This window comes from Mus pahari, chromosome 4 (assembly GCF_900095145.1).
Source record: "Mus pahari chromosome 4, PAHARI_EIJ_v1.1, whole genome shotgun sequence".
Lineage (NCBI taxonomy): Eukaryota > Metazoa > Chordata > Mammalia > Rodentia > Muridae > Mus > Mus pahari.
Window position 1 is genome coordinate 78,270,312 of NC_034593.1, and position 18,826 is coordinate 78,289,137.

The window sequence follows — 18,826 nt, forward strand, 5'->3', positions numbered from 1 at the left end:
TCTCTCTCTCTCTCTCTCTCTCTCTCTCTCTCTCTCTCTCTCTCTCTCTCTGGTACTATTCAAGCACCATCTCAAACACTCAACCTTCAGAGGAGGAACAGACTCGGAGAAGGGCAGTTCTCCCAATACCACGCCTGCTTTGAGACCACACCACCCAAAACTCATGGCCCCGCCTTATCACGCCACTGGCGGCTTCTCTCCTCTCCCCTCCTCATGTGCCAGTGCCCTGTTGCCCCCCCCGGGGGGGGGACATGGAAGGCTCACTATGGCTCAAAGGGCTGGGCTGCTCATAGGTGCCACTGTCCCTCTGTGGCTGCAGTTGCCGCTGCTGTCTGTCCCGGAGATGAAGAGACTGCCTGGGAGGGGACACTGACGGAGGTCCTTTCATCTCCACATAGCCGCTTTCTCGGGGTTCCCCGGGCAGGCTGGGCAGGTCTCGGATGGTAGCATAGGGGTTCTCACTGCTCAGGGACATAACACTTGCTCCTAGTCCCTCTTCAGAGATGGGACCTAAGGATCAAGGACGAAAATCAGGCTCCTTGGAGGCCCTGGCTTCCTTCCCCTCCATGTCTCTGCACTCATACCTTTATGACAGAATGGTCCTGGACCATTCCTGTGGCTATAGCTACAGCTATAGCTTCGGTCCAGGTGACTGGCGCCTGGGGGAAGGTAAGAAGTCATCAGACCTGTGGCCTTCCCAAGCCTCCTCTGGAAGCAGGCTCTTCCCCCACCCCGACCCCATCAAGCCCATCCAGCAGGTGACAGCTGCTCACAGTTACCTCCTCCTCGGGCCTCCAAGCGCCTACCTCTGTCGCGGGGCTCCCGGCGGTGCTTCCAGTCAGCGGGCAGTGTGGCGTGGTTCTCGCGCCCGTGGGCTCTGCTTGGCCGCTCAGGGGCCTGAGAGCTGGCAAAGAGCTGACTGCCTGGGACCTGTGGGGAGCACAAGCATGGGTGAGGCTTTCCTGAGAGGTGCATCTCACCCACAGAGCATACCCCCTCAGCGCACTGACCTTGTTAGGGGGCGGGGGGTGAGGAGAACACTGAGACAGTGTGTGGTAGCTGGGGTTGGAATAGTAGTGACTGTAGCTCGGAGAGACATCTGCAGGACAAACACGGGGGCCAGGTAGACAGGAGGAGGCCGGGACAATAGCAGTTTGCCCCTCCCTCATGCCTTCCACTCTTCCACCCCACATCCCATGGGGGGGGGCATATCCAGAAGTTCCTCACTGCCCAGCAGTCACTTAATATCCCACGCCAGCTCACCTGGCATGACGTAATCAGAGCCATCCAGTCGCCCAGTGCTGTAAGCCACCGCCAAGTGCTCGTGTTCCTTGCCCTTTTGCCATTGGCGGTAGCCAATGAACAGTGCTATCAGGGCCACCACGAGGGTCCCCAGCACTGCAATGCCAATCACAGCACCCAGCGAATTATGGGTCACAGGAGAGGTGGGCATTATGGTAAAGGACTCCTGGCTTCCTGTGAGACGGGGAGTGGGCACTGAGACGGGCACCTTTGTTCTGCCAGTGAACTTGAGGAAGACAGGGATGGTAATGAAGGTACCCTGGGTTCCAGAGCCTAGGGGAAAACGAGGGTCAAAGGGGCGAAGGACTCACTCGTTTTGCAGTGCGCATCACTGTGCCCTGGGGGACAGACACAAGCCCCGGTCTCTGGGTGGCACATCTCTCCGGGATCACACTGGCATAGCTGGGAGCAGTTGACACCAAACATTCTTGGTGGGCAGCCTAAAGACAGCCAAGAAGGCAAGCAGGGGTCATGGAGCCAGCAAGGTGCAGCGTCCTCTCAGGTAAGGGTGCGGTGGGTACCAGAGAGTCTGGGTCCCATTGGTACCTTCCACGCAGTTGGGTCCAGTCCAGCCTGGCGTGCAGACACAGCTCCCATCCTGGGGGTGACAGGTCCCACCGTGATGACACTGGCAGAGTTGGGAGCATTTGAGTCCCCAGTGGCCTGGAGGACATGCTACAGGAGACAAGGGGCTGTCAGGCAAGGCCTGGCCATTCCCTCAGTATCTCTGCCATCTTCAGCCTGGCCACCTCTTAGGGAGACCAAGGCTCCGAGGGAACGTCTCCACGGCGATGACTCTAACATCCACCTCCAGCTGGCTGACCCACTACCCACCTGACACCTGCACTTGACTCTAAGGAGATAATGTACCCAGTGCTAGGGAACTGGAGCTTCCCAGCTGCCCTGGAGGGCTTGGTGCTGGGCTTGCTTTTCTCTGTTTTTAAACCTCTGCCTCTTGCCTGGGTGCTGGGATTACAGACGTGTTTAATACACCCAGCCTAATGCATTCTCTCTGTGTGTGGCCCTAGCAAATAACCCAACAGTAAATGCTACTGAGTTCTCTGCAAAAAAACCAAACCAAACCAAACCAAAACAAAACAAAACAAAACCTTCAACAAGACCCCTTCCTATATGCCTTGCCTCCTACAGTGCAGTTAGCGCTCTCTGGGCAGCAGCCGCCCACTCCCTTCAAAGCCTGCTTTGCCTGCTGCCTAAGGCCAGTCACTTCTCTGTCATGGAGTTATGTGGGAGATGACACATAATAATGCGAGAAAGCTAGGAAGCAGCCTCGCTGGGGAGGAGAAGGATCCACATTCCAGGCCACAGCCCCACACCCACGCTGGCAAACAGACTGGCCTCAGCAGGTTATGAGGAATGGACATGTGAGTGGGAGGAAGACATATCAGGGGCAGGAGAGGAAGTGGGACTGGATCAAGACACATAGTATATGTGTATGAAATTTCCAAAGAATAATAGTTTTGAATGGTATATTTTTTTTATAGAAGAGGAAATATCTCCAAGGGGGTTTTGCTGTTCCATAAGTAGCCTGCTCTTTCCAGGCTCCCCATGCTGAAGGGCAGGCAATCTTCCCACTAACACTGGTACCCAGCCTGCAGGTGATGGAAGGGTCCCCCGCTATGTTACAGATAACTGAGGGAAGGAGGTTCTCTGCCCAGGGCCAGGAGAGGAGCCGGAGTGCAGCAACCCAAGCAGTGGGCACACTGCCCCACACAAGCTGCTACGCACCCTCGGAGCAGTCAGGGCCTGTCCAGCCCGCCAGGCAGGAGCAGGTCCCGTCCGATGGGTGGCAGGAAGAGTGGTTGTTACACTTGCACTGCACACAGCGTTTGCCATAGCGACCAGGCGGGCAGGCTGAGGAAAGGGGATGCATGGTGACCGGCGGGGGGGGGGGGGCGTTGACCAGGGCCGCCCTGCCCCTTCCCACTGGAATAACCACCCTCGAGATGGGAGTCGGGGGCCAAACCCACGGGGTGGAGAGGGGCTCCCAAATCTGAACCGCTAACAGGAGGGGCTGGGGTCTAGCGAGCCTCACGCCTCTGGCAGGAGGGGCCTCGAAACCCTGGTGCGCACACACAGTTGCCATTCTCAGGCAGACATGTGCCACCATTCTTGCAGGTACAGGTGTTGCTGCAGTTGGCTCCCCAAAAGCCCTCCGGGCAAGGCAGGTGGCAGCGTGTGCCTGTAGGGGACAACCAAGGGTCATCTCCTATGGAGTGCAAGTCCACAGTAGATCTGGGGCCTAGACAGCGCAGAATATTCACCCATCCAGCCAGCCTGACATCGGCACTGTCCACGAACAGGGTCACAGCCATCAGAGTGGTCACAGTCACAGACACTGGCACAGCCTTCACCAAACCGTCCCTTCTTGGAAAGCGAAAGGAGGGGAGAGCAAGCTAGTCAGATTGTGGGTGTTGGTGTTTGCCCTCCCCTCCCCCAGGCCGCCAGGCTGTGATCACTTACCAGGCAGGGAAGCTGGCAGTGAGCGCCATGCCACCCTGGAGTGCAAGTACAGGCTCCGGTTTGGGGGCTGCAGACTCCGTCATGGGCACACTGGCAACTGGCATTGCAACTGAAGCCCCAGGTGCCAGGGGGACAGGGCACAGAGCAGTTACCACGCTGCCAACCTGGAGAGGGTAAGCAGGTCCACGCTGTGAGCTGGGTGTGCCTGTTCTATCGTGTGACTGGGCATGAGAAAAGCTCACAAGCTCTAGATGCTAAACACACTTAGCAGCTGAATTCAAAGATTCTCAGTAATGCGATCGATGTTCAATCGCCTCAGTCTCTTATGGCTTCTACCCCACCTGGCCGCCTCTGCCAGCCCACCTGAGCCTCCTGTGTCCTCCATCCCACCTGGGCCTTCTGTTTCTTCCACTTCACCTGGACCTCCTGTCTCTCTACCCCACCTGAGCTGCCTCTATTCTCTCCATCCCACCTGGGCCTCCTCTGTCTCTCCTACAGAATGGAGGAGGCTGACAACAAACCCAAGCCCATAGTGGTGGCCCCACCAGGTCATCTGTGGGATAACGGGAAGAAACAGGGGCTGAAAACTTGAGGTTTGGTTAAGACTGATACCACTGGATCTGAACTCAGCTTAAGGTCTGCCAACATGTCACAGGGATAGACCTTGGATGCCCTCCCTGGCACTGGCATTACCATGTTTCCATAGAACTGGGGGTGGGAGATGCTCACCCCAGAGACTTCAAGTCTGCACCATTTAGGGACAAGTATGACATTTGTAGTTAAAGAAAAATGTACTGGGGGCTGGAGCAATGACTCAGCGGTTAAGAGCACTGACTGCTCTTCCAGAGGTCCTGAGTTCAATTCCCAGCAACCACATGGTGGCTTACAACCATCTGTAATGGGATCTGATGCCCTCTTCTGGTGTGTCTGAAGATGGTTGCAGTGTTCTTGTATACATAAAATAATTCTGAAAAAGAAAGAAAGAAAGAAAGAAAGAAAGAAAGAAAGAAAGAAAGAAAGAAAGAAAGGAGAGAATGTGTGTGGAAGGAAGGAAGGAAGGAAGGAAGGAAAGAAAGAAAGAAAGAAAGAAAGAAAGAAAGAAAGAAAGAAAGAAAGAAAGAAAGAAAGAAAGAAAGATGTTCTGTATGATCCCAGCACCCCAGAGGGCTGAAACACAGTAGGTTCTCAGACTGAATCTATCCTGGGCTATATAGCGGGAATCTGTCTCAATACAAACAAAACAAAAAACCAGGGAGAAGTGGGGTTGGGAAAGACAGGACAGGGACCAATGAGAGAGAACAAGAAAAGAGTATTGTAGCAGAAACTAGCCCGGATCCGTTCCCACAGACCCTCTAATAAGCTCAGCCCTGGGGGTGCTCTCCTCACTCCACCCCCTCCCCCACCCCAACCCCCTGCCCTCGCCTGCACCGCGTCTGCCCCTCCCTAGTCCATTACCTTCCTTGCAGATGCACGTGCCGTCGATGGGCGAGCAGGCAATGGCATTTTCGCAGGAGCAGTGGGAGGAACAGTTGATCCCGTAAGTGTCCGGTGGACATAGGTTAGCACAGTGAGGTCCCTGAACGCAGAAGGCGCAGAGTGAGGGGCGGCTCAGAGCTTCCTACCCAACTCCTCTCCCGTTGTGGGGCACAGCCTCACCGTGTATCCCGGCGCGCACCGGCAGAGGCCGCTGTCGGCGAGGCAGAGCCCGCCGTGCAGACAGAGGCAGTGCTCCTGGCAGCCTGGGCCATGCGTGTCCTGAGGGCAGCTCTCGTTGCAGTGGAGGCCGGCCCAACCTGGCTGGCAGGAGCACTCACCGTGCATCGGGTGGCAGCTGTGGGCACAGAAGGGGACATGGGGGTCTAAGACAGACTAAAAACAAAAGAAAACCTCTCCGCAGAGCCCGAGTATAAGTTCGGGGAGATCCTCCAGAAAGCCAGGTTGGGCAAGGAGGGCTGCGCAGGCTGCTCCTGCACCTTCACCAGATCCCTCCTCAATCCTTCCGTGACATCGGTGCCCCTCCTAGCTATACCCTAATGTTTTTCTCGGGATTTCAGACCAAAAAACCGGTCTCCCGTGACCGTGTTTCCCACAGCCCACCTGAGACTGTGTTCTGGGTCGCAGGTGCAGGGCTCCTGGCAGCTCAGACCATAGCGGCCATCCGGACAGAGGCGCTCAGTGCAGCGGTCGCCTGTGAAGCCATGTTCGCACAGACACGCGCCATTGGCAGGAAAGCAACGGGCGCCAGGAGCGCAGTCACAGGTCTCAGCACAGTCTTGACCGAAGCGGCCCACGGGGCACTCTTCCTGGCACCTGAGTCCCGGGTTATGGACAGCTGTATAAACTGGGCTCCACCACCTCCTGTCCCACTCCAGCTCCCTAAGGCCTCACACTCACCGATCCCCAATATAGCCAGGAGCACAGTGGCACTGCCCAGTAAACCTGTCACAGAGGCCACCGTTGTGGCAGCGACATTCCTGAGTACAGTTGGGTCCATGGAAACCCTCTGGGCATGGCAGGGAACAAATGACACCCTGTGGGGGGGGGGTGAAAGTCACTGAATTCCCTTCTCATGACCACAGGCTCTCGGCACTCAGACCTCCCCAGGTTCCTTAGTGCCCATCATCCCTGTGGAGAGCCACCCTCAGAATTTTCCTGAGAATCCCAGCCCCATGCACTCAGGCTCCCGCCCTTCATACCATCCAGCCCGGTGGGCAGCTGCAGGAGCCTTGGGAGCCCTGAGGAACACCTCCATTTTGGCAAGGATAGGTTCTGGGGCAGAGGAAGCCATCAGTGCCCTGTGAACAGGGCACATTACAGCTGTGGAATAGGGGGTGAGGTCAGAGGGTCATGAGGAAGAAACTTCAGGGAGCCCTCTTTGCTCCCCAAAGCTGCCCCTGCACAGAAGGGGGTCTCTCGGGCAGGCAGGGGCAAGGACACCCCAGCATCAGCAGGTGGAGAGAGCGAGAGTGTGCAGCAGGTCTGCCCCTCCAGCATGCAGGGCCCTGTGCACCTCCTTCCCTGCTCAGTGCTCCCCTCTTGATACCTGCTCCTAAACAGTTCCTGCATCCTGGAATCCTGGAGAACTCAACACCCCAGGCCTCTCTGCATGTGGCCCTGGATTCTGCCTAGGTCTGCATCTCAGCCTCACTTGATGACATCTCTCTCTCTCTCTCTCTCTCTCTCTCTCTCTCTCTCTCTCTCTGTGTGTGTGTGTGTGTGTGTGTGTGTGTCTGTCTGTCTGTCTGTCTGTCTGTCTGTCTGTCTGTCAAGCTATATCTATGGGTCTGTCTGTCTGTCTGTCTGTCTGTCAAGCTATATCTATGGGTCTGTCTGTCTTTCTGGGTCTGTCTTTCTGTATCTGTCTCTGTGTCTGATTTTCTGTGTCTGTCTCTCTGTGTCTGTCTGTCTCTCTGTGTCTCTGTCTGTCTCCTTATATCTCTGTCTCTCCGTGTCTATCTCTCTGTATGTCTGTCTTTCTGTGTGTGTCTATCTCTCTCTCTGTCTGTGTGTATGTGTCTGTCTGTCTGTCTGTCTGTCTCTCTCTCTCTCTCTCTCTCACACACACACACACACACACACACACTTACTTTCTAATGCTATGATAGTGGCAGCTGGCCTAGGGGATCCTTCACAAGGAGTTGGTGGCTGCTCGAGGCTGCTTGGCTGGTACCCAGCAGAGCTGAACTAAGATCTCAGTCTCTCCACACCATCATGTCCTCATCTATGGTCCTATGTCTGTGGCCTCATCACACACCTGGGTCCTGTTTTCCCTGGCGGGCAGAAGCAGGCTCCATCCTGGGGGTCGCAGGATGCCCCATGGCACTGGCAGCCAAACTGGCAGGCAGGACCATAGTGGCCAGCAGGGCAAGGCTGAAGGCAGTTGGGGGGTTGCAGGCCAGAGGAGCAAAAGCACACCCCGCTCTTGGGATCACAGGAACTGCTGTTGCCACAGTGGCAGAGCTTGTCACACTGTGGTCCCCACATTCCTGGGGCACACTCTATGGAAGAGAAAATGGAAGGGAGTCACCAGGGACTTAGACCCTCCCCGGCTTCCAGGTAGGCCCAGTCTCACAGCCCACACACCCACCTCCTCTACCACGTCTCCAGAAAAGGCAGCTAGCAGCAATGGACTCCCAGAAAAATCACCCCAGAGTGACTAGCAGCTTACCACTGGAGCAGTCGCCACCCCGCCAGCCTGGTGCACACTGGCACTGATTCGGAGCCACACAGCGACCATGGACACACTCCTGGGCACAGAGTGCTGGCCAGAGACAAAATGAATGAGAATATACCTCCACCTACCTTCCCACCTTTAATCTATGAAGCCAGAGCCATTCCCTCCCGTATCAGGTCCTGTAACTCTCCAACATCAGCTCTGTCTGAGATGAAGACTTGGGGAGCAACTCAGGGTCAGACTGGGTAGGACCCCAGGGCTCCAGACTGCCTGAACCCTCTCTGTGAACATTTCTAAACATCTTGTCGGGGAAGTGAGGGTGGGGGTGGATTCTCAAACGGTAGCTGGAGAGCAGTATGGTCAGAAAGGGAAGGGGCTGAGGAGAGCTCAAACGGTAGCTGGAGAGCAGTATGGTCAGAAAGGGAAGGGGCTGAGGAGAGTGGAGGGGCTGAGCGGAGAGGAGGGGCTGAGCGGAGGGGAGGGGCTGAGTGGAGGGGAGGGGCTGAGCGGAGGGGAGGGGCTGAGGGGAAGGGAAGGGCTGAGCAGAGGGTTGGGTCAGGCTGGGAAGCTGAGCCTGTAGGCACTGGTGACTGGTCAGAGCGGAATGGAAGGTCAGAGGACAGGCAGGGTCCCATCTGATGACAGGCTCACAGTATGCTAGGGAACAAGAGACTGATAGCAGGCCCAGCCTCCATTGCTAGCTCCACTTCGGCCCTGTCACCCCAACCCCAGCTACAGCTACTGGCCAAAGGGGAACTGAAGGAGCAGACAGTAGCACCCCATCACAGCACCCCTCACTAAGGGGAAAATTCAGATGGCTGGGCCCCTCCCATTCCATTCCTCCCCCGGCCCAACTCAGGACTCACGGACACAGGCCCCTCTGCTCTCGTAGTAACCCCCACAACACTGCAGGCGTGGGCGGGAGTCCATCTTCACCACCTGACGGTATACAGTCCGGTAGACAACCCTGCGGCGGCCCAGGGGGTGGCCGTCAGTGCTCTTAGCGGAGGCCCTGGCTGCCCTGTACACCCCTCACACCTCGGTGAGGCACAAGAGGAGGTCGGAGGGTTAAGTATTCCCTCCCTGCCCCACATCAGCCACACACGTGTCCAATGAACCAGACACACCTCCACAGGCCACGTGGGTGCCCACTGTGGACAGGTGAATGCCTTGGGGTCAGAATGTTCTCTGAGCACCAAAGGTTCTAAGAGGCCGGAACTTAACCAGCTCCCAGAAGGACGAAGCACTCACGTGGGCTGGGCACAGGCGTGGGGGTCCTCCCAGGGCCTGTGGCAGGACTCAGCTGGGAGCAGGCTGAAGGGGCGCAGGTGGGACTCCTTAGTGGTCGTGGTGAAGCTGTGGGATGAGAAGAGGTCAGGGGCAAGGCCAGCCTGAGACCAAAGATGGCACGGAGCAGCAGAAAGCCAAGGCATGGCTTCACCATGGAGAAAATCAGTACCCAGTATTTGGGCTTCCTCCTGCTGCTGTTCCTGCTCCTCCCTACCTGTCCTGTGTAGCGGCTTCTAGAACTGGAACGTTCTAGGTCTCCTCCTACCAGAGCTATCTCTCATCCTAGGGGCCAAAGCTTTACTTACACACACACACACACACACACACACACACACACACACAAACACACACGTGTGGACATGCGGCACGCAGACACACGCACACAGACACGCACATGCACGCACACAAGCACGCGGGAAGACGGAACTTGTCTGGACCCAGCTGGTAGCGATGCATTGAAGACTTTTGGCTCCTTGACCCAGGGCCCTGTTTTTCTGTCCTGTCCCTACCTACCCGCAGCCAGCCCCTCTGCTTCATCTACAATGAATGGCTCTCTCCCAGAGGAACCCGGGGACAAAGACAGGACAGAGATGAGACAAGGGCAGAGGTGGGGAAAGTCAAACACCACAGAGAGTGCAAAGAGACCAGAGACAGAGTCCCAGGAGGGGCCACCCTGTGGGACAAGCATCAAGCTGGGCCCTTCTCACCTTTCCCAAAAGGTACAGACATTGGGATCATTGGAGTTGAGTGTCCCAGTCAGACGCAGGCCTAGGGCCAGGAGGAGGAGGGGACAAAGTAGCATTGCAGAGGCCTGCGATAGGGCACACGGTAACGGAACAGCACTGCAGCCAGCAGCCGGAAGGACACATCTGCAAAGATTCAAGCAGGAAGCATGCTGAAGAGATCAGCCCACTGCCTCTCTAGTCCTCTGGTCCAGGGATCCAGCTTCCCCAGAACCCAGAGCAGTGCTCCAGCTTCCCTAGAACAGTGCTCCAGTTTCCCCAGAATAGTGCTCCAGCTTCCCCAGAGCAGTGCTCCAGCTCCCCCAGAGCAGTGCTCCAGCTTCCCCAGAACAATGCTCCAGCTTCCCCAGAATAGTGCTCCAGCTTCCCCAGAACAGTGCTCCAGCTTCCCCAGAGCAGTGCTCCAGCTTCCCCAGAACAGTGCTCCAGTTTCCCCAGAATAGTGCTCCAGCTCCCCCAGAGCAGTGCTCCAGCTTCCCCAGAACAGTGCTCCAGCTTCCCCAGAGCAATGCTCCAGCTTCCCTAGAACAGTGCTCCAGCTTCCCTAGAACAGTGCTCCAGCTCCCCCAGAACAGTGCTCCAGCTCCCCCAGAGCAGTGCTCCAGCTTCCCCACAACAGTGCTCCAGCTTCCCCACAACAATGCTCCAGCTTCCCCACAACAGTGCTCCAGCTTCCCCACAACAGTGCTCCAGCTTCCCCACAACAGTGCTCCAGCTCCCCCACATCAGTGCTCCAGCTCCCCCACAATAGTGCTCCAGCTTCCCCAGAACAGTGCTCCTAGCACACTTCTGTGGCTCCAGGTCTCAGCTCAGTTTGCTAACACACTGACCCCAGCTCTCATTATTCCTAGAGTTCTGTGCCTCAGGCCTGACTTCAGTGTCACCTTCCTTTTCTGTCTGCTCCCTGACAACTCCCTCTCCCACCAACACACACACACACACACACACACACACACACACACACACTGGCACCACGTTCATCTCTCTTAAGAGTCTCCTAACACTACATATCAACTTCTCTTGTCCCCTGAGCACCCCCTAGCCTAGCAAACAGTCAGGACACCACAGTGCGAAGCTGGGACCAATGAAGGAGGTTCCCAGGGAAGCCAGTGTGGGCTCAGTCCGAGAGAACTTTCCAATGATGCCACTGAGAGCAAGCTTCCATTGCTGTATGTAGGCAGACAGGAGCCAAAGCTACTGCTGAAACACAGGAGGTTCCTGCTGTGGGCGACAGCATGCGGAAGACCGAAGCTGGGTGACCACACAGCCACTGGTGTGCTCCAAGGGGACAATTCCCGCGATTCTCTCACAGTGCTGGGAAACTGGCCCCTCACCAGCTCCACACCTCGGCCTCACCCAGAGGGTGGGGGGAGAGCCAGGGCCCTGGATGGGATGAGTTTTCCTCTGAACGCCAAGGCTCAGGAAAAGTTGAGGCTAGAGGCCACCCCCCTGCCGCTGGGTTCCTGTTTTCTGCTTGGAGTTTCTTGAACTTGCCCAGGCTCCCTGCTCGACTCTCCAGAGATGCCCACATCTGCTTGTAATTTCTCCGAGAGGTCGCAGTTGCTGGCCCCTTACACCCCTGAGTATCTCTGGAATGCTTGCTGCAGCCCCACCCCAGCCCCCCACCCACCCACTTATTCTGGCAGATCATGATTCTCTCAGCTCAGATAGCATGCCGCCTTCTCAGATGATCACAGACTCCCTAACTGAACCCCCAACTCCCTGCTGTGGTCCAGCCCCACCTTTAACCCCAACACTTGAATTTCCCCTTGGTCCCCCTTACTCCATGTCACTGCCTCCCAGAGTGGACCTCTCCCCAACGCCCTTGCCGGTCAGAGCCACCGCACCCCCCAGGACCCCCCCCCCAACTCTAGGCTTCTCTCACTCAACCAAGTGACTCACCAGGGATGGCCAGCATGGGCCTGGGCAGCCAGGTGATGTTCTGCGGATCCCAGTGCTCAAGATCTACATCCTAAAAGGGTGAAACACAGCTGGGCGGTGGTGGCACAAGCCTGGGGAGTCTGCCCTCAGGAGACAGAGGCAGGCAGAGACTCTGAGTCTGAAGCCAACCAGGTCTACATGGTGAATGGCTGCGTGGAGCTCCACCCCCCCACACACACACACACACCACTCTGCTCCAGTGTGAAGGGGTCTTATTTGGCTGTCTTGGCTACTGGGCTGGCACTGTGGCCTTTGGAAATGAGAGATGGGGTCAAGAGAGTGATGCTGAGCCCTGTGTCCAGGGAGTCACACCATAGTCAGAGGTACCCACAACCTGACCCAGCAACGCATAGCCAGACACTGTCCCTACCTCTACAAAGTCAGCTCCTTCCCCAAGCTTCCCAAACCCTCTCCTCCAACTTTACCCCACCTCACTGGCCACCCACAGGGTTAGTTCTAGCCGGTCCCAGTTACTCCCCAAGGGTGTTCCACAGCCAGGGCCATGGAAGGAACCCAGATCTCTGCGCATTTCTGCCCTACGCTGGGTCTTTTCCACAATCGATTCTTCAAAGAATCCTGGACCCCAGTCAGGACGCAGCCTCATCTACGGAGTCACCCGTGGGAGGCAGTGAGCTGCCCCTATCCTGACTGTTCCTAGGGTCCACAGCAGTGGTGTGGTGGGTGGAGCCAATAGCAGGAGGAGAGGACTGAGTTAAGGTTGGAGCTGTGGCTGTGTAGTCTTTCACAGTGTCACCTGCCTTTATCCCCCNCCNGCCCCCCCCCCNCCCCCCCCCCCCAAGCATCAGCAAGCACTGCTGATCTCCGGATCTCCCCCTTCGGCTGCCACAGAAAATAGTTCAGCTGGAGGCTCAGGATGGCCCCACACAGAACCATGGGTGCAGGATTATGGGATATTACTAACCAACTCTGCTAAGAGGGTAGCTGACTGGAGAAAGGCCACCTTCCCTCCTTCTGACGGCCTTCAGGGTGGGGCTGCGCTGCGGAGGAGTCTTCGGCTGCCCTGTCCAGGGCTAGAAGCCAAGATGGGGTCAGCAGAGACCTGTGGGTGGATAACAGGAAGGGGAGATAGGAGGGGAGACCTAACAAAGAGCAGGGGGTTTTACCCGACCATTCCCAGCCGGGGAAAATAAACACAAGCCTGATGAGAACTCAGAAGCCTCCCAAGCTGACTTCCCTCTATGAGGCTGGGGCCCCTGGCCCCTGACCCTCCAGCTCTACTCCAGTCCCAGTAGCACCCAGCCTCTATGATTATACACCTGTCGAGGGGCTTAGTCCTTAGTTCCCAGCTCCCCACCCTTGGAGACCCCCTTGAACCCCTTCTGCCCAACTCCATTTCCCGCCAAGCTTCTGGTCTGACCTAAGCCCCAAATGCCTCTCCTTCACAACCAGCCAAAATGTGACCCCGTATTATCTTGTGGCGGGTCACGTAGGGAGTGAGTGACTCGATGAGCCCTCTCGGAAGGTGCACAACTATCCAGCCCACAGATTCAGTAAGCACAGGGGCCCAAGGCCCATAGCCGTGGTATTGGAAGAGAAATCCAAAGCCAGCAGCACCAGAGACCTCCCAGTAGTTTTGTTTCTGGCGGGGAGAGGGGGTGGGGGGCAGGGGGCGGGGCGGGGAATAGGAACCCCAGGGGCTTGTATCTTTACAGCCTTAGTTATAGGAGCAGGGAGCTGGCCAGAGACTGGACAAGAGAAAGGGAGACAGCCTCAAACAGCCTTAGAACATGATCAGAGGCGTGGGAAACGCACAGAAGGCAGGCAAAACGGACAACTTTTCTCTCCCACCTCCACATGCAAATCGCTGGGCTCTCAGCCAGGCCAGGCTCCATTTCCTGCCTACAAGGCTGCAAGCTACATTCCTGCCTCTCAGCCTCCAAGTCCCACAGGGCCCTGATCTGTTCCCTTTCCAGGAGCCCCCTCTGCCCTGACTGCACCCCGGCCTCTGGGAGAAGGATGTGAGTCTAGGGCCTCTGGGATCTGGTAGATGCTAGAAGGTCCTTATCCAGCCGACAGCAATGGGAGGAGGGGTGGAAGGAAGATTCGGGAACTTCTGCCGCTTATTTCCAGCCCCACCCCCACCCCACCCAGGAGTAGTGTAGCGTGGGATAACCCTTGCACTCTGGCCGTCTTACTCCAGAGAAAGGTAGTGTATTCCACCACAAGGCAGATTAAACGCGGTGACACAGACAAGGCGCTTGGGGCCAACCTGTAACACTTCTGCTCCATCCACATGAGCTGTACCCAACCTCCACAGGACCTCCTGCGCTCTGCCCGCACTCATTCCAGGAAAAAAAACTGGAGTTGTTTTCTCTCTCCCCGCCCCCTGAAGAGCCCCCACGATGATGGTCCGGGAATAAACAGAGTTGAAAATGCTGACGGGGAAGAAAGGAAGTGGAGAGGGAGAAGCCAGAACCTGATCCCCAGAATGGTGGGCTGCATGCCAGGAGCATCTTCACACCAGAGCCAGCCACAGAGCGGGAGCCGTGAATTCTCTCTCTGACCTGTGGTACCAACTCCCTGATACTCCACCATATCTCAGTCTAGAGGGTCTAGTCCTGTCCCTGTCACAAGCTGTGTGGCTTCGGTCATGTCACCTGAGCCCTCTAAGCCTCCATCCCCATGTCAGCCTCCCTCACTGGGACTGTTTAGACCTAGCACCTCCAACTCTTCCCCTTCATCCCTGATCTGTCTGGTCAGTAAGTCTTCCATTCCCGTGAAGGCTGTCACGTACAGTTGAGCTGCGTGTTCCCCACGCAATGTCTTCTGCCTCCCATCGAGGGGTGGACACATGAACACACACACACACACACACACACACACACACACACACAAACACGTGCAGCTTAGCTCGGTTCTGAGGTGGGCTTTTTAGTTTCTGTCACTCTTTGCTTTTTCTTGGGTTGCCTTTACCGTTGAGCCAGGCTCAGTAGTCCTTCCCAGTCAGGAGTGAGACCCCCTACCCAGACCTCCACATTCTCCCCACAGCAGAGCTAGCGCTGACAGCCTTAACCACCCAGTGGCACCTCACACCACACAGTCTTCATGAGCACACGCAAACACGGGGCCCCTCCTTCATTCACCCAGCCAAGCCAGGCTCCGGCACGCCAGGCATGTCTGCCGGATGGAGGGGCCGGAAGCCTGAGAGAGGCTGACTAGAGGCTGGGGCAGAGCAGGGTGAGAGGCTGGCCTGCTGCTGGCTCAGGAAGCGGAGGGTCTACCAAAGACCTTGTTTACTCATCAGGAAATAGAGAACCAGCAGGGATTCTGACTCACAATCTAAGCCAGTCTCCGCCCCAGCTCCAGCCCTAACTGCCACCTGGGGAGAGGTGGTCCCCTTTCACTCAGGGAGCAGGAGGGTCTTTGTAAACTGTGTTGCCCAAGGGCTGCGTCTGGCCACCAGACTGGGACAAGCCTGGAGGACAGCTACCCCACTAGCCTGCCTACCTTACACCCAGACATTACCTTCGGAAAGTACAATTCTGGCAGGGCTAGGTGACTTATACCTTTAACCCCAACACTCAGGAGGCTGAGATGGGGGATAATTCATTCCAGGACAGCCTGGGCTACATACAGAGAGTGAGCTGCTGCCTCAAAAAAAAAATTTTTTTTTTCAAAGTGCAGTTCTGCTCTGGCTACTGCTTGCTTCCACTACCCCCTTCGGACCCCCATTACAGGAAAGGCCAGCAATACCAGGCATCTGGTCCTGTGACACTCACTGAAGCCAAGGGCCCCACATGCCTCTCACTGTGCAGCTGCCTCTGCTCAAGCCTCCTCAGATGTCTGGTTCCTCCCAGCCAGACTCAACCAAGAAACTCCCCGAACTCAAGCCTCACCTTCCCTCCCTGCCCTCTAGGCTTAAAAAGGCAAGGGCCCCCATGGCTTAAAGGAGCTCTATCTGTTATCTATAGCTCTACTCAGAAGCTCCAAGTGGGATGCTCCCCCCCCCCCCCCGACACGGGGAAATGACCCAGCCAGCCAGTACCCTTGTGCCTCCTCTGGGAACAAGCAGAGCTAACTCCAGGGCTGAGAGCAGAACACTGCTGTCTAGGGAGGGGCTGAGGGACAGTCTTCTGTTGCAGCTACACTCACAGTCTGTGTTCTCAGTCTCTGTGAGACCCACCCTGTGCAACACTCTCCATCACTGGCGAAGTCCAAGGTTTCCCCGCAGACCATCCCTGGGTCACACTGGGCTCTTTCGCTGGTCTAGGCTTGCTTGGTGGTGCTGGGAGTGGAGCCCTGGACCTTGACCACTGAGCTGTACCCTAGCTGCCCCGTAATGCTTATCAACAACTGTCTGCCACCAGGTCAGACTTGCCTTGGGCAAGGCCCTTCGCCACACACCTGGGTGCATTGGTACCAGCCAGCACCCACAGCAGCTGTGTGGCAGGGATGGGTGGACACCCTGAACTGAGTGTAGTGGCTGTGGTCTTCCTTCAGCTCCCCATCAGACATCCCAGAGCCCCAGACACAGTGCAGTGAGGGTGGTAGAGAGGTGGAGGGCTGGAGAGATGGCTCAGCAGTTAAGAGCACTGATTGCTCTTCCAGAGGTCCTGAGTTCAATTCTCAGCAACCACATGATGGCTCACAACCATCTGTAATGGGATCTGATGCCCTCTTCTGGGGCGTCTGAAGAGAGTGACAGAGTACTTATATACATAAAATAAATAAATCTTAAAAAAGAAAGAAAGAAAAAGAAAAAAGGTGGAATGCAGAAAGACTAAGCACAAACTGAAAGATGGCTCTCCATCTGCCATGCTGGCCTGGGTCAGGATCTCCTCAGGATGGCACTCCACCTTCCCAGCTGGTGACTGGGATAAGGGGTCAGTTCTTACAGAGGTCCGTACGGAGGACAGACTTGTAAGGTTCCGAGTCACCTAGCAGGTAGCGGGTGTGGAGCAAATGTGAGTCCTCATCCTGCACCCTAGGGCCTGGGACAGTGCCCATCACGGTCCACAAATCCTCCCAAACACAGGGACTGAGTCCCAAATGCAACCACAGGAAGGGAGAGGAGCTTGAATTCACAGTCCTGCTTGCAGGCGGCTCTCGGGCTCCATGCAGGTGTGTAACGTGAGGGAAACACAGTGAGGGCTAGACTTTTCCTCCTCTTAGCCATTACACCGCTAGGTGGGTATTTTGCCATTCTTCATATAAGCTACCAGAGCACAGCAGGGGTCCAGTGCAGACTCCATGTGCCCTTCCTTCCACGCTCATGGCCTCTCCTCTACCTGGCATCTTTGTTCTCAAGCTCTATCTATATACACAGTTCTCTCCCCAGCCCTTATTTTGCCAAGTCTGTGTGTCTGCATTGACCTGCGTCTGTGTTTATGTCTGTCCATCCTCTCTCCTCCTGCCTCTCTGCCAGCTCCCCCCGCCCCACAGGGCAGGTGCCAGGAGTTATCATTCTGTACCAAGCTGGAGTTTCTTCAGAGAATCCCCATACAGTGGCTGTGGCAACTATCTTTCTCTAGGTTTCTTGCTGGTGGAGCAGGCTGCCTTGGGAGGGTTTCCTCTTCTGGATTGTCTGATAGGGCATGTTGGAGTGGAGTGGAGAAGCAGAAGCCAACCCCCCCCCCCCACTTCAAGCTTCACTGAGAAGAACAAGGCAAGCAAGGGAGGGGGCAGGGATAAGGGGGACAGGCTGTGGAAGAGCAACCAAGGGTAGGCTGGCAGGTGGGAGGCCAGCCCACACCCATCTTACCCATCTCACCCACGCACACACAGACACATGTAGGGCACTGTACTTACTGTGGGCTGGAGTTGGGTTTGGAGCATCGCCTCCAACCCCCTAGGCCTAGCATAGGCAGGGGTTGAGAACTGACCCCTTATCCTGCCCTGCCTAGAGCTAAGGCCTGGCTGAGCCTGGGAACTTCAACCAGCACATGCTGTTCCAATCTCCGGGGACCAGGGGTCACCGTCCCCAGCTGGGGCAGCAGGCTCTACTAAAAGTCCAAAACAGGGAGTCACGAGTCCATGGCTAGAGGCTGGAAATAGGGGTGAGAGGTGAGGGAGGCCTGGCTGGATGGAGCTTGGGTTCCTGGGCCCCAGGGCTCACACTATCAGCCTGGCTATGGGCCCACATCATCCAGGAAAAAGAAAAACAAAAAAACAACAAAAACAAACAAACAAAAGGCCTCAGACTGTAGGTGCCTGTGGCTGACCTCTCCCCTATAAGTTGGGAAACGTGGGCAGGGGTAGCGGGGCAACACTATGAACACTAAACAGGGTCTTTCTCCAGGAGACACAGGAGGAGGCAGGCAGGCAACTGCGTTTTGTTAGTCCCACCAGAAAGAAGAAATTGGAGGACGGAGGGAAGACAAGGTTTAGGGTTACTTTTCAGGGCTTCAGTACCACCAAGGTTCTACACTAGCAAAGCCACACTGGAATCCAGAAACTTTCACTCTCCCAGGCTGGTCCTCATCCTAGCTCCTAATCCGCAGAGCTACGCAGCTTTCTTTTCTACTTAGATAGGTCTTCCTCTCTCTCCCTCTCTGCCCGCTCTCTCTCTTTTCACTTAGGCGGCTCTCTCTACTTAGATCTCTCTTTCTTCTCTCTCCCATAACTCACTCTCTCTCCTTTCTCCCTTCTCTTCTCTTTCCACTTAGACGGACCGCGACACACACACACACACACACACACACACACACACACACACACACACGTCCCACGTCCCCCGTCCCCCCCATCTCCTCCTTTCCACTCTGCAGGTTTCAGCCCAGCGGTCTCAGGCTCCAGAGCCCAGGGCGGGTAACTCACCTGCCTCGGAGCTCGCAGCTCGGAGTGGCTGGCGTGTTGCACCGACGGGTCCTGCTGGCCGACGGAGCCGGCTGCGCGGGCAGGAAGGGGGTGGGCCTCCGCCCGCGCCCAGGCAGGA

At 56.5% G+C, this 18,826-nt stretch overlaps 1 protein-coding gene across 1 annotated transcript in view; it reads right to left on the minus strand.

The window, feature by feature from the left end:
• The window catches only part of Pear1 (platelet endothelial aggregation receptor 1), a 20,433-nt gene extending 1,607 nt beyond the window's left edge, over positions 1–18,826 (minus strand). The window contains exons 1-24 of the mRNA XM_029537755.1: positions 18,709–18,826; positions 12,854–12,991; positions 11,893–11,962; positions 9,955–10,116; positions 9,209–9,313; positions 8,824–8,924; positions 7,952–8,044; positions 7,538–7,781; positions 6,480–6,600; positions 6,178–6,314; positions 5,881–6,093; positions 5,440–5,614; positions 5,239–5,359; positions 3,784–3,947; positions 3,585–3,687; positions 3,356–3,502; positions 3,049–3,174; positions 1,849–1,977; positions 1,614–1,742; positions 1,264–1,476; positions 1,011–1,099; positions 807–930; positions 585–659; positions 265–510 (exon numbers count right to left, since the gene is read on the minus strand). Of these exons, the coding sequence (XP_029393615.1) occupies positions 265–510; positions 585–659; positions 807–930; positions 1,011–1,099; positions 1,264–1,476; positions 1,614–1,742; positions 1,849–1,977; positions 3,049–3,174; positions 3,356–3,502; positions 3,585–3,687; positions 3,784–3,947; positions 5,239–5,359; positions 5,440–5,614; positions 5,881–6,093; positions 6,178–6,314; positions 6,480–6,600; positions 7,538–7,781; positions 7,952–8,044; positions 8,824–8,924; positions 9,209–9,313; positions 9,955–10,049 (2,950 nt within the window). The 5' untranslated portion in view covers positions 10,050–10,116; positions 11,893–11,962; positions 12,854–12,991; positions 18,709–18,826. The remainder of the gene's footprint in view (positions 1–264; positions 511–584; positions 660–806; positions 931–1,010; positions 1,100–1,263; positions 1,477–1,613; positions 1,743–1,848; positions 1,978–3,048; positions 3,175–3,355; positions 3,503–3,584; positions 3,688–3,783; positions 3,948–5,238; positions 5,360–5,439; positions 5,615–5,880; positions 6,094–6,177; positions 6,315–6,479; positions 6,601–7,537; positions 7,782–7,951; positions 8,045–8,823; positions 8,925–9,208; positions 9,314–9,954; positions 10,117–11,892; positions 11,963–12,853; positions 12,992–18,708) is intronic.